The 14,930-nt window shown below is 37.1% G+C and overlaps 1 protein-coding gene across 1 annotated transcript in view; it reads right to left on the bottom strand.

Moving 5' to 3' along the window:
- Positions 1-14,930, bottom strand: part of LRP2 (LDL receptor related protein 2) — a 127,495-nt gene that overhangs the window by 79,071 nt on the left and 33,494 nt on the right. The window contains exons 7-16 of the mRNA XM_074873296.1: positions 13,964-14,080; positions 13,026-13,169; positions 11,530-11,649; positions 9,100-9,228; positions 7,495-7,664; positions 5,058-5,281; positions 4,070-4,276; positions 2,376-2,578; positions 1,612-1,752; positions 472-675 (exon numbers count right to left, since the gene is read on the bottom strand). Of these exons, the coding sequence (XP_074729397.1) occupies positions 472-675; positions 1,612-1,752; positions 2,376-2,578; positions 4,070-4,276; positions 5,058-5,281; positions 7,495-7,664; positions 9,100-9,228; positions 11,530-11,649; positions 13,026-13,169; positions 13,964-14,080 (1,659 nt within the window). The remainder of the gene's footprint in view (positions 1-471; positions 676-1,611; positions 1,753-2,375; positions 2,579-4,069; positions 4,277-5,057; positions 5,282-7,494; positions 7,665-9,099; positions 9,229-11,529; positions 11,650-13,025; positions 13,170-13,963; positions 14,081-14,930) is intronic.

Here is a 14,930-nt window from a genome sequence, read left to right as displayed (position 1 = left end):
TGTATGCTGACTTAATATATATTTGATCATTATTATAAATTGGCAAGAAACATTCTTCACACTACCACAAATAGAAGTTCCAAAAATCTCACAACCATAATGTTCTTTTTTTCTGTATTACAGTATCATGACAAACATCCTGCTTTCCAGATAGGGAAATTAAAAAGAGAAACTCAAGTTTCATACTACTGAAAGCCATACTAGTCTGCATAAGCAGACCAGTGATGACAACTAGTTGTGAAAAGTGCTACAAATAGTTTATTCCCAAACATATTCAGCAAGTTTGTCAAAGAACAGGAGACTTCAATGAGCTTAATGTGAGTTGAACAAACATTCTGGACAAGCACTTTCCAGATTATTGGGGTGACACTGAGATTTATCTGTATATCTCACAGTGTGACTTTTTGTGATTCTTTTTAGAAAAAGAAACCTTACCACAATTACTCTACAGTTCGTAAGAATGATTCTCACCTGAACCATCTGTTTTCTGTTTATAGATCATGTCTTTACTTGTGTCTGAAAAAAAAATGGTGTCATCCTGAGCACAGAAGTCAATTCCAACAAAGTATGATGGGCTCCCTGTTACAGGTATGATCACATCCTCCTGGGTGGAGAGATTGAATGGGATCCCTCGCACTGCCAGCTGGGATGAAAACAGCAGGAACTGTTGCACAGCTGCAAAAGAAAAGATCAGACACAGTCTACGTATTCACAAGGTGAGACAATTGATCATTAATTAACTGTAAAGCTTTATTTTCCTTTGGCAACACTAATAGCCTGGAAATAGAAAAAAGAAGAATGAGACAATAGGAATTTAAATATACACAGACCTAAAAGCTGAAGAAGAAAACCAAAACCCAATCCAGAATATTAGGTGATGTGGTCAGGTATTCCTCTTGCATTGTTACTGTGGTCCTAACACACCTTTACAGAAAATATTATCCCTATGGAAGCAGAAATCATCTTCTGTGCTCACATGTTTACAATCATCTATAAAAAAAAAAAGTGCTCACAGGCTTTGTGGAGCCACCATATAACCAGACCATATCTGAGCTAGTCAGATAAATGCATGGTCAAGCAGTAAAACTATAGACAACATATCTGGCTTAATTTGCCAATAGATACACATGGCAAACCTCCCATCAGTGACAATTCTGCATTCAATCACAAAGCAGCAGGTTGCTGATGGAAGGCCAAGCTCCAAAACTGAATCTCTTATTCTTGCCATATGTGTTCAAAGGGAGAAGACCTGCACATTACCACACAGGAAAGCAGGTTTATAATGCAAATAATGCAAAACCTGCATATTAGCAAGCATCTGTGCTCGATTTCAGAATTAAGAGCTTAATCGTATGGCTGTCTACACATATCCCATACTTACCTCTCTTAAAATGCTCATAAAAGGTGGTAAGTTTAAGTTGTTGTAGCTTGAAATGAACATCAGCAGAAATTATTACATTTAAATCTGTCAACAAGAGTTGTGATTCAAAAACATGAAGTCCTTGGCATACTGAACCCACAAAGCTATTGAAGAGAGGAAGGATGTTCTAGAAATAACGCTAGAACTAATGGAATAGTGCTATTTACAAAAATCATAAGGCATTTTCTTACCAACGCAATGTCGTCCATCTACATGTAGATCAAAGCCCAGTATACATCTGCAGCGATAACCTAGTCCATCATTATCTGTTTTGTGGCTGAGAACACAGATCTGTTCACATCCCCCATTATTACTTCCACAAGGATTTCTGACTGGAAAATAATACAGATAGGATTATAACTTCATCTATTAACCTAATGGCATCATTATCTTGATTTTTCAGGAGTTTTTTCAACATCCACATAAATTATGTGGACTTTGTGGGAATTACATCACATGGGTATCATACACCACCAGTTCTACCCTGGAATGCACTAAAATCACATCAGGGCTAACCAGCATTCAAGGTATTCAGCTGTCTACAGAGATACTCAGCACACAGCATTGAGGCCATAATCTGGGCTGTAGTTTTCTGCATATAGATCTACCTCAGAATTATATCTCACAGAATTCATTCACACTAGTAGCCTTTTCCAACTGCACCCTCATTGCAGTGTTGAGGAAAAAAATCTCAAACACCAATACTGCTCATAAGCACAAGTTTGACTCAATACATTCAATAACCACCCCCCCTCTTAAATGTTGCATTTGACAGTTCATTAGCTACAGGACCTGGATGAAATCACTGTATGATAAAAACCAGTCCAGTTTTACAATACAGATTTATGTATAGTAATTATTAGTTCTTTACACCAAAATAAGTCTTTCATAATTTTTACCAACTTTTGGTAAGATAGCTCTTAAACATCCCTTAATAACCTACTTACTGTCTTACCATATGGTTGCCTGGCAGCATGGTAAACTGTCACTCCGTAAGGTCTCAGTGAAGACTGATAGATCACTTGAGGGTTAGATTCTGAAAACTTGTTAGCTTTCACCACTGCCATTTTGGTCCAATCAGTGAAATAAACGTTGTGTTCAAATAAAGTGATTCCATATGGATGAGGAATCAGTGAGCCTCCATGAGCTATTGTTCTCCTGTTATAAAGATGGTTTTCAAATTACTTATAAAATATTATCTAGAAAATAACTTTATTAACAGAGGAAAGGACACAGGATTATTAATGCATTCACTGGCTTTTGCTTCTACTTAGAAGCTGCCAAAGTACAAATGAAAAAGACCAAATGAACCAAAGAGATGAAGCTAAACATACAGGGTACATAAACATAAAAGATGCAGCAGTGAAAACAGAGCAATCAAAAGCGCTAGCAATTTCCAAGAAAACACAGTGAGTAAAGACAATGACTCAAAAATGTAGGAAAATATTCGTAATTACTGAGAGAAAATTAGAGAAAGAGGCCAAACGGAGGAACTCAAAGACATCACCCATGCAAAACCAAAGAAAACCAAATGCTAACAAATGTATCTATTCAATGCAAGAAATTCTCACAATGTTTTTCTGGATAAATATTAGGAGAGAAAGACAAATTTAAGTCCTCACACAATACATAATAGCACTATAATATTATTTTCAGGGAGTCATGAAGAAAGGTCTACAAAATCAGATGAATTCTACAGGTCTAACAGTTTCCCACGTGATTCAGGTTCACGCTGCAGGCGTGCAAGATGTGACACAAAGTGGACAGTAAGCTCTGTATTTTAACATTCTTTGCAGACTAAGCCATTGCCTCTTGCCCACTTGAACAACATCTACAAGATTTTTCATGTTGCTTGTGTGATAAAACTGATAGGCTTTTAGCTCTTATCTCTAAAACCCAGAGTTACTAAACCTGATAAAGAAGCAAAGATACCAACATTATTTTTATAATTTTGTAAGTGAGAAAATACATTGAGCAATAAACCTGTCAAATGAGCAGAGGACTGTTTTTCAAGTCAATATGTAGGAAGTATGCTAAAAGGGGACAATTTTTTTTCTTGTGCTTGACTAACAGAGACTAATCACATAGGCAGAAATAAGCAGGTTCCTAAACACTATACTATAAGACACAGTCCCATAAAAACTCAAGGACTCCCTTCTTGCATGCTGTGATATAGTTTCCCCAGCATCACAATAGGGTGAGTGATGACAATTTCTGACAGCAAAGATTTATAAAATGTAAGAGCAGCACTTAATACCCATTACACAAAGTGGTGCTTTGGAGTAGATTATTTCAAATAAATTAATTCATGGAAAAGATACAAAGAAGTGATGATGGAAGACAGTGTATATAATTCAAAAATAATAAAAAGCAAATGCTATAAAAATGTGTACTGTAGTGATGGACTACCAAAATTATGTTATAAAAGAACTGCAATAGGTATTCAAGGTAGAAAAATAACAAAGAATTAGGGAGGAATTACAGATAGTCTAGAAGTAGCATGACACCATAGATAACAAGGTGCATCACATTCATTATGTTGTAAATTTCATCCTTTGTGTATCTTATTTTGCTAGACAAATCTTTCTTTGAACTAAATACAAAATAATCAGTGTATCTGTAACCTCCAAGGAATACTATTTCTCCTACCTTTGAAGTCCATCATAAGTTACAGTCTCAATGTAATCAAACCGGCTGTCAACCCAGTAAAGTCTCTTTGATACAATATCCAGAGTTATTCCAGCAGGCCAGCCTAATTTTGTTTTTATCAAATCCTGACGGTTTGTGCCATCCATGAAGGCCCTTTCCACTTTAGGATCACCAGACAGACTATCCCAGTCTGAGAAAAACAAATAACTATAAAGGAGAAAAAAAAAAAAAAGTCCCATAATTCCTTGAGATTTTACATAAAAATGACACTTTACATGGAATTTAAAACCAGCACCCTTTCAGGACAGAGCTTGATTCTCAGCTGGCATACTACAAAAGCACACTTCATACCTCCTGCCCAAGAAGTAATTTGCATTTTCTTTTATAGAAAGGACCTAGAAAGAAACATGCTTTCACTCAGAAGACCTCAGAAATACTGGGTTTCCTTAGTAAAATACAGACTTAAATGTACTGCCAGAAATAAACTGGTGACAAATAGATGCATCATAAAAGCAGCATCCATCACTACAAGTTGCATGAAATTTCTCTTTACATTCTCTGAGGATCCAAGTTTTCATAGCTCACATACATTTTTGAAGCCTGTTGGGTGAAGACATACTACCTTCCCTGGCTTCACCACTTTATTTGAGATAGTAGGAGAACTGTGGATGGTATCACAAGAGAAATCTTTCAGGAAAACCTCTACTCTTCTGTAGGGCAATTCCACAATTCCCCTGTTTTCAGAGCTGCTCATGCACATACAACTCCAGCCACAAAACGAATTCCGTGGATTGGGAATAAAAGCAGTGCACAGCCTTCCCATAACAATTTAAGGTGTAGAATAGATTAGGGTTGAATGTAAATGTTTAAAACATTTTATATCTGATTCTAAAATGACTACCCAAGCTATTTCTTAGTTCTCTTCCTTTTGCATGGGAATAAAGGAATTTCTGACATCTTTTACCATTGCCTGACACATATCACTTACCCAACAGTTGGATCAAGTGCTATTCCTCTAGGATTTCCAAGATTTTCAGCAATAAGAGTCACACGGTTTGTTCCATCCAAGTTAACCATATCTATTCTGTTCACACTGGTCTCAACCACGTACAGTTTATTGTTAATCCAATCCACTGCTAGATTTTCAGGTGTGTCAACTGAAACATTTAAAACTTCTTGGAGATCAGAGCCATCAATATTAATAGAAAAAACCTGAAAGCAATACAAATATTGTCAGTGTCCAGATGATGTTTTGCTAATCACAAGACACATGGCACTTGTCCTTTACCATCACATTGAGCAGAGATCCACAGTTGGCCACGAGATACAACCAAGTTACTCACTAAACCATTCCTTAGGTTAGGGGGTTTTGCAAAAATTTGGAAAACAATGCAAAAACTACAGGAAGCTTGCCTTCAACTAGCATTTCTGCAAAATGGACAAGGTAACAGTCTAAAACAGCCTTGTGCTTTAGCAAATTGCTGGACTAAAAACAAACAGATGAGGAAAGTGCATCTAGCCTTCCTGGAATCTAGCAAACCCCAGTATTTTCATTAATTGAAAACAAATGAACATGCTTTAGCAAAGCTCTCATCAGTAACCAGAACAACAGGGGGAGCTCTTGCTGCACCAACCACTAAGGGGAAATTGCAAAGTGAAGAAACGGAAAGCTATCCACCCTGACAGAAAGGAGAAGGCTCAGCATTGCTTCTGGTCTCCTTTATTTAACGCTAATTTTAACAGCATCATGCTCAAGAAGAAATAGTGTTATCACCTTACAAGCAAGCTCAGAGCTGCATGAAGCAAACAATATAAACATGGTAATTTTATATATACAGTAATCACGTGATTATCAGTAATATGAAAAGCTAGGATCATTATCCCTTTTTTGGAACAACAGCATGAGGTTTGGAATGTTTTTAAATGAAAATACAGATTGCCACAAGTAAATATATGCAAGAAAAATAAAAGCTAAAATAGTTGTATCATTTTAAATATTATTCAGGTCCAGGTAACAATAATCAAGCAAACCATTTAACTGTCTGTTCTGCTCTTTGGAAACCTTGTTGATGGAAGAGCTTATAAGCATTAGGTTATCAGGCAGTACACTAAGAGATAAAGATGACACAGAACACAACCCACAATTTTCTGGTTTAGTTTACATCTTAATCTTAGGAAAAAAAAAAAAGACAACCAAAACAAAGCCCCTAATACTACTCTTATTTTAAGACATCAGGTGAAAATATGCATCATATAAGAAAATTCTTAATGTCATTGTCTTCATCTGGGTATTCCAGCTAGGACTTAATTAGATTAATTAATCCTAATTAATGAATTAGGATTTAACTATACTGGGCGCAGATAAAAAGGCAATCCTGGCCATCTGGGGTATGCAGTGAAAAAACCCATATTATCTTTTGTTTATATCTTTTACAGAGATAGCATAAATCTCCTGTCTCATGAAAGTTCAGATTTGACCCTGACTTAATTCAGCCATTGTCAATGCAATTGCAGTAATGGTAACCCACTGCAGTGAAAATAAAAATACCAGAATGGTGAACAAGTCAAAAATTGTGCATACAAATCCTGCCCTACTTGACAGCCATGTAGTGTGCTTTCCAACAGAACCAACGTGGCACTGTCGTAGAAATTATAGTTTAGAGCTTATATGTAGGTTCAGAATAAAGACAGTGACATCAAATTGATCCATATGTGGTATCAGCAGGAGGCAGGCCATGGATTCTCCTTCACTCTGCATGACAACCAACATGGGGATGAAGATTGTGGAGTTTCAACATTTGACCTAGAAATTTTTTTGTTTCAGTAAGTTATGTGCAGAGAAAAAGAACAAGGGCAAAGTCCAATTTTCACAAGGGTCTCCAGACTTTTTAAAAAAATTACTCTGTTTTACTGTATCTTGAAGCGAAAATATTGCCTCTTCAAAAAAAAAGTAACAAAATATTGTCTCATTACACAAAATACTGTCAATATTTGTTATCCAAGCTCAATTACAGTGTCATTTGAAGTATACGAAGAAATCTGATTTTTATCATCTTGGAAGGCACACAGCTTTTACATTTTAAATGATCATGTTTCAAAAAATTGCCAAGAAAAATTTGTTCAGTTTTGAAAGAATGTCTACTATTTCTCTTAATTAGTTTTTTGGACTCCATCTCAACTAAAATTAAAAGTTGCTCAAGACATTCCCATATAATAGGATTCTTTGTTTAATATGTCACATGTAATAGTATAGCTTGAAAAATGCAGTCATTAACATAAAACATTTCAAGGAGCTCTTCTATTAGAAAACAAAAATACAGCCAGCTTCTGCTCTCAAAAATGAAGGCTTATCAACACATTCTGCCTCTTGCAGTTCTCTACTTCCACATACACAAAAATATATTCTCCTTGAAATTTCTACCCACCTTATCTTGCACTGTATCAGTCCAAAAGATTCTGTGCAGGTAAAAGTGAAAGTCCACTCCAACTGCAACCCCACGATTCTGTGACTGCACCAAAGTACGAAAACTTCTTCCATGAAGATCTCCAATCAGTAAATCACGGCCATTGGAAAAAATAATTGATGCAACACCAGCTGAAAGCAGGGGTGACAAATACATGACTACTCTGCAGACAAGCTATTTTGCAAAGGGGCATTGAAATATATACATCCTGCTTCACACACAGAGGTTTAAATAGCTGCTCAGAATACAATCTGTACAAATGTTTCTACATGAGTACTAACTTGCTTTGATTTGCCTTTGGTTTCTAGACTTGGAGCAAGACAGGCAGGAATATGCATTTAAAGCCCTACCAGGTAAAACGTCTACAAAACCCCTGTGCATCTAAACTCTGAAAGACTAGTTCTACTCTTCTATTTCCTTGCTTTAGCTCCCTTAATCAAAGTATAAACTTTCTTAAGATTTTTCTACCCCATGAGACTCAGATATTCCTTGATTCTAGCAGGCAGGCCATATTTCTTATCTTTTTATGTACTGTCCTATCCACCTTCTTCATTCTCTCATCTCATTAGAAGATCTCTGCTGCATCTTATGATAGAAGAGAGATTCCAGCAAGTCTTTGAAGGAAAGCTCTCTTTCAAAGTAGATGCCTGTTGAAAAGCTTGGTGTAAGTCTGACAAGTATATATTTCAGTCCAAATCCTATTCACCATACACATAAAACCCTCCCCAATTAAAGCCAAAATTAATCCAGAGAAACTGACTTAGAGCAGGTATGAAATTCCCCCATTAATAAGATAGAAAATCAGCACTTTACAAACAATGCACTGGCCCAAAAGTCACACTAATTTGAAGAGAAAGCTTCTTGTGAAAGATACAGAATTTTTCTGGAAACAGAACAGTCTTTCCCAGTGCGGGGATATGCATGTCTTAATACAGTCAAGCATATTTCATTATCTAAAAAAATTCCCTATTTTTTGAGGACATACTTAGAAAATTGCGAGATGATGACTACTCTGCAGATGTGGCTGAAGAAAGAAGGAAGGGGGAGGGAACTGGAGAAGTTCATGCTTTTCTAAGAAGCAAGACTGTTAATCAGCTATGCCAAGCAGGGACTCCCATTCCCACTGAGTTCCTGCAGGCAGGAACACCTGCCTCACACAAAAGCCTGTTAGGCTATTACATCTCCACAAAGAAGGGCTTCCCAGGGCCTGCTTTCAGAACAGAGCGGGAGGTGAACATCCAGGAGCAGCTGCCTACTGTTGATGGGGAACCACACTCTGTGGAAGTCTGGAATGCTGAGAAAGCACTGGAGCCCAGAAGACACCGTTTTGAGGAGAAGCAGCCCTGATGAGGCAGTCAGCTCCACCAGCCTACAGGTGCCAGCAGATGCAGTGTCTCTTGATATTTGCTTGACATTTGTTCTAAATACTGTCCTGACCTTAAGTCCTTAAGGCCAAAGGTAAAATCAAACACAGTTGTATGGCATAGCCATGCAAACTGCTTCATTTTATCTAGCTCTATCTGTTAGTCCAACATCAGCAAGAGAATTGCACTGCAGCACACTAACCTGAAGTGTTGGCCCGACAATGTCGATGATGCTCTAGGAAATAACCTTCCACACAGTGGCACTGGTGATGTCCCACACGATCTTCACACAGCTGGTCACAGACACCCCACATTTTGCAATCATCAAAATCTGTCAAGTAAATAGGACATATTTATCAACAATGCTTTGTATAAAAAGGATGTCATTATATTTGGGAAGCTACAAGTTTGTCCTCTCTGCTTGCTTTATATCTGTTTGCAAAACTGTGGCATGGGAAAAGAGGTTTTGTCTGTTTTTCCACAAATGTTTCAATTTTCTATTTCTGAATAACAAAACACCTGATATTTGCTGCCCAGGGACCTACCCACCCCCACCTCCGCCCCCTGCCCCCCCAAAAAACACCACACCTGTCAGGAGAAGAGGAAACATCATTGGAAGGGATGTCATTGCCTACTTTCCACAATGCAGAATATGTCTATGCAGTATTCTTCCTGCAAAAGATCTGTACACTTCGCACACACATGCCTGGCTGGATTTAAGCCTACTCTGAAGAGCCCTACCTTTATGTTAGTGCAGTGCTGAAGCTAATAGGTCCTGTTAAAAGGCAGGGTTTATTAGCTCAGACTTGGTACCATGCTAACAGGTGTCTGATTTCCAATTAAAAGCTGGCTGTGCACCAGAACCAGCCAGCAAAAAGTACAAAGAAGTTCACTTTGGTATGCAAAACACCATGGAGTCTGCAGCTAGGATGACCCAGCAAGTTCTCACAGATGTACTCTACAAGCAATTTCCAGGGTTGCTGTAGAATCTTTTACTTCTAAAATTGTGACATATCCTTTAAAAACAAGGATTTTTATAATTCTGATTTTCTTAAAAAAAAAAAAAATTAAAAATATCAGATCTGAATACTGTCTGGTGTTTCATCCTATCTGTAGTTATTTAAAGCCCAGGAGATTTCTGACACTACTTAACACATAGCTTTGACATTAAAAGTCTGACCTCCTTCACCTGAAAACCTGAGAAGAATCAGTACATTACATTGTTGGAAACTCGTAGTTCTACTGTTAAGCCAAAAAAAGGATAAAATGAGATCTCAAATACTCTTCCAACTGGAACTTCTGGTTTTAAGCATTTATTAACACATAAAGGAAAATGAAATATTCCCTAGATAGTACATTTTGGTACTGAAAGAACATTCTCAGTAGCTTTTCAGCTTCCATATGTGTTAAAAGCCTTCAGTATATAGTGAGCCAGAAACAAAGACAAATTGAAAATATTATTGTTTCAAAAAGTAATACACTTTGCTAATACTATAGTTTCATTCTTCTGGCCTTAAACCAACAACATTGATTTAAACGAAGATCTGGAATTATACACTATTGACTGTGAGCCATTCCCCCATGACAAGTCTTGCTCCCACTACAAATACACACCTAGATCTCAGCAAACCAAAATACACAGAGACTCAGATTTACAAGTGAGAGTCAGATAGCTAGGTTTACAGGGTAGATAAAGAACAACAGAAGACTCACTGAGACTGCACCAGGTTTATGAATGTATCCTTGATATATTTCCCACACAGGAGTGAAAGAACAGAGTAAATTTTGTGCCTGGAGCCAGTGCATTGATTCTTCCTCTCTATCAAGAGCAACCATGCTGTCGCTGCAGCTCATACAGCCCTAGGCCACCCAGTGTTCTCGAAAATACAGAAATCTCATTAGAGACTGAGCACCTGGAATACTTTTAATAGCACAAACACTATAACTTGGGTTGAAAACCCATAACAGATATTTACCCAGTTTCTTTAGCAGTGCTAAACTTCTTGATTTTGAGGTTACTCTATTTCCAACTACCAACATAAATAATTTGTACTACCAAGTTACAGCAGCTACAGAATAGAAATGCCACACCAGAATACCTCATTTATCTTTACATTCTTGCAAATATTCTTCATTTTCATGTAAATAATGTATGTACTGAAATGTCATAGGAGATACAGCCATTCCATAGCACAAATACAAACCACCCTTTTCATTTTAAAGTACAATGTTCTACCGTCTTCATATACAGCCACTTTCAAAAAGTACCAAACACTTCAATATTATTAACTGTTTTTCCAGGCATACAACTCCACACATCAAACTCTCTCCATCTAACCACTAAAAGACCTGTAAAAAAACCTGATTATAAAACAGCCATCCAAAAGTAAATCTTATAATCATGCCCTCATTATGTCTTTAACAGTCTTATTGAAAGAGATCTTTATGATATCTCTCTGGGTTTATTCTATGTCACCATGTTGCCATTGTACTACTTAGATTTTCATTCTTTTGCTGACTCTGGAGATTTGCTATTTGTCAGTACATCCACCCATTTGGAACTTACATTCCTGAAATTCAAACTTTCCCAATGAGCTGTGAGAAGGTACAGCAAACACTGTACTTCACTTACCAATACAAGTACGACTGTCATTGCTACTTATTGTATACCCTGCAGGGCAATAACACATCCCTCCTGACGGAGAAGAATGACAGTGATACTGGCAACTCAGAGCAGCGCAGTGTGATATATCTAAAAAGGCAATAAAATAGTTCAGAAATACAGTTACACATATTACCAGTAGAACAGCTTTTTGCCTTACAGCAGTTACAAAGCTACAGTCTTTTCTATGATGAGTCTACAGTTTCAGGAACAGCTTCTTACAACAAATTTGCACAATAAATTATGTCTAAAGTTCCACAAAATCACATATGCGTACATACATAAATGGAAGACAGAAGTTAAGGTACTGTTTATAATAGGTTTTCAGAAGGGAGTTAAAGGATAAGCATCAGTCTTGTATGAACCACCGGTAAGTGCCACGTAAAAAGCTGCACATAGGAAGATATCTGCAATGCACCATAACTTTCTCTGGTTCCACAAGACCTACTTGTGAACAACACATCCTCGAGCTCCATCTATTGGCACGTAACCTCATCATTTACTCTTTTGTGCAGAAAAAACCCTACTACATTATATTAAGAAGAATATGTATATTGCTCCAATATATTAGAATATATTGGTTGGGTTGTGACCATGAAGAAACTCTTCTTTATCTTTTCTTCACCACTTCTCCCTTTCCTTGTACTACTACCTAATAAACAATTCAGTGATAGGTGATCAAATTGTGATTGTAAAGCACTTGCTGAATTCTACCTCTTTCCTTTTCATCTTCTTTTTCCTCAGTTTCTTCTGTTAAATGCCTGCTTTGCAGCCCACCTCTGATGTTACTACTAAACTACTCAGCAAAGCAAAAGATGCTTTTTTACAATACGGTTTAATTTCCTATATCTGCCCTCCTATTCCAAAAGGCATGATATTATTAACATGAATTTTCCTCTTCCTAGAAATTAAAAATGTAAAATATCCTAGTCCTGATTCTCAGAGGGAATCAGTGTTCATAAGAGTGAAATTAACAGGAACTACATGTGCCCATTGCCACCAAAGGAGAAAACCCAGTATACCACTAACTGGAGAACCAGACATCCCAGGTGAAGAGGTATTTTGGAAAACTCTAATCTAAGTGACTTAGCCAAGGCTCAGGATACACTGATTCAGCCCTGTGTTCCAATCGGTACACAACATTCTCTTACTTATAAAAAGGGAAACACACAGGTATTTAAACAAAAAAGGTATATAGCACACCTTTCCCTGTCTTCTTGAAGACATTTTAGGATATGGAGAGTGAGTTAAATCCCTTATTTGTGAAACCTCAGTACAGATTTACAAAAGGAATGGTCTGTTCGCAGCATATATGCCTCTTTCAAACCACCCAGTCAAAACAGTGCCAACAAAAATAGTGAGCTTCCAAAATTCCAGCGTCGTTTAGGAGACAAAAGGTGAATGTAAAAAGATACCAGTGCTGATCTTTCTGCTATTCTGTGTATGCTTTCGATTCTAATACATACTGCAATGTCTGCCCGCAGTGATGTTAGTTTCATCTTCTCCTGCAGGGCAGTCTGCAGCCCCATCACACACTTTCCCAATTGGAATGCAATGCCCTGACCCAGGGCAGGCCCACTCTTCCGGGTAGCATTCATGGCGACCACTTTCTATAGAAAAGAAAAACAAGAATAATTGAGGAGTATGTTTCAAATAATACTTAGAACTTCTTCCCTAACAGTTTCCCAAAGCATCTTATCCTTCATTATTCAGTTTCTGGTTCTTGCACACAGCTGGGAAAGACTATAAAAGAAACATCATCTGTACTTCCTTGTCATGCTTTCTTTTACCTTCAAAGTACAATGCAAACAATACTTGTGCAGACACATGAATCCTTTTAGTTTTCTGTGTTGTTAGAAACAGTAAAACCATTTAGCTTTAGGCCAACTGGTGCACCAGAAGTAGAACTACAGTTTTGTGGTTTCAAAACATCCTGTCTGGACAAAGAGAATAATGCTCATCACAGAAAAGGCCAATGAAACAGAAGAAAGCCCACATTTATTCATTAAAATTTCTGTTTCTCGCATGAAAAAATCTTGTCAGGAACTGAGTTACTTTCATTTTCAACCAATTCATTTAGGTTATTAGGAGCCTCATGTCTCTTAAGAGATGACCTGAAAAAACTCCATTGAAAAAAAAACAAAACATGTAAAGAGAAGATGTAAAAGAAAAAAAGATGTTGCTATATGTCAAACTTAGTTTGCATCATACTCAGTATAGCAGCAGTAACTCTCAAACACACACCAATAACAAATATTGCATAAGTTAAAAAAAATAAACAGGTGAAGATGGAATTCTAAGGTTTTCACAGAATTATAATGGATTCAGACATCTTGATTGGTCAAAATTTCATAGAAGTAGCTTAGTGAGGTCTTCCTCTGAAATTGTCATCATTAGTATATACCACATCCTCTTTCATCTTCATTATCTTCACAATCATCATCTCCATCACATATCCAGCTCTGATGAATGCAACGGCCACTTGGACAAGTGAAGAAGTTGCCTCTGCAAGTTGCATAAGCTAAGGAAAGAAACATGAGAAAATCAAACTACTTTAAGTGACTAAAAGGTTAGAAATAGTAATATTGTCTCATAGATGAATAGTCATTCATAATCTCTCCTGAAAAACTGAGCCAGTTCCATATCTTGTATAAATTGTAAACACTGCTGGTTTGCTCTGGTTTTAGGTATGAACTTTATTTTAGAATACTCTGGTTCTTTACAGAAATTAAAGGGAAGGCTATATTTCTTAATTAATTGTGCAACTAGATGCAGAGTACCTTATTAACAAGGTTCCTGAAGGTGCACATGACAAGGAGATTATACTCAAGACATTGGGAGGTAAAATATTTGTATGCCTTGTACTCAGAGAAACAGAGAAAAAAACCCAACAATGAACATTTATGTGAATGACCTCCATGGTTGGGAATCATCCCCTGCTAAGAGTTCAGAAACATTTGTGGATCTTCCAAAGGACAGGCATTGCCAAAGACATAAAAGCAAAATATTCAGAAGGGTAGAGGGGAGGGTGGAATCATACTGGTGTGAGATCCTTGGTAGGATAGAGCAACTTAATAGCAACATGTGGCCTTCCTGCAATGCAGAATATAAAACTAACTTGGATCCTATAATCAGTGGGAGACCTTTTCAAATATATAGCTCACACAAGTGATAATTCTACAGCCATGATTCTGGCTGGAGATACAGTACTTTGGGATACCCTGATCACAAGAAAAGCATGAGCAAGAAATTTCCAAAAATGGAACAGTCAATTAAAAACCTTACATGAACATCTAAAGAACAACTATCTATACAGCTATTTGTCTGTAAAGTTGTACATTATAGTCACTGGGAATAATTCTAGAAGATCC

The sequence above is a fragment of the Strix uralensis genome, chromosome 6 (assembly GCF_047716275.1).
Source record: "Strix uralensis isolate ZFMK-TIS-50842 chromosome 6, bStrUra1, whole genome shotgun sequence".
Taxonomy (NCBI): domain Eukaryota; kingdom Metazoa; phylum Chordata; class Aves; order Strigiformes; family Strigidae; genus Strix; species Strix uralensis.
This window is presented reverse-complemented; position numbering and strand designations above follow the sequence as displayed.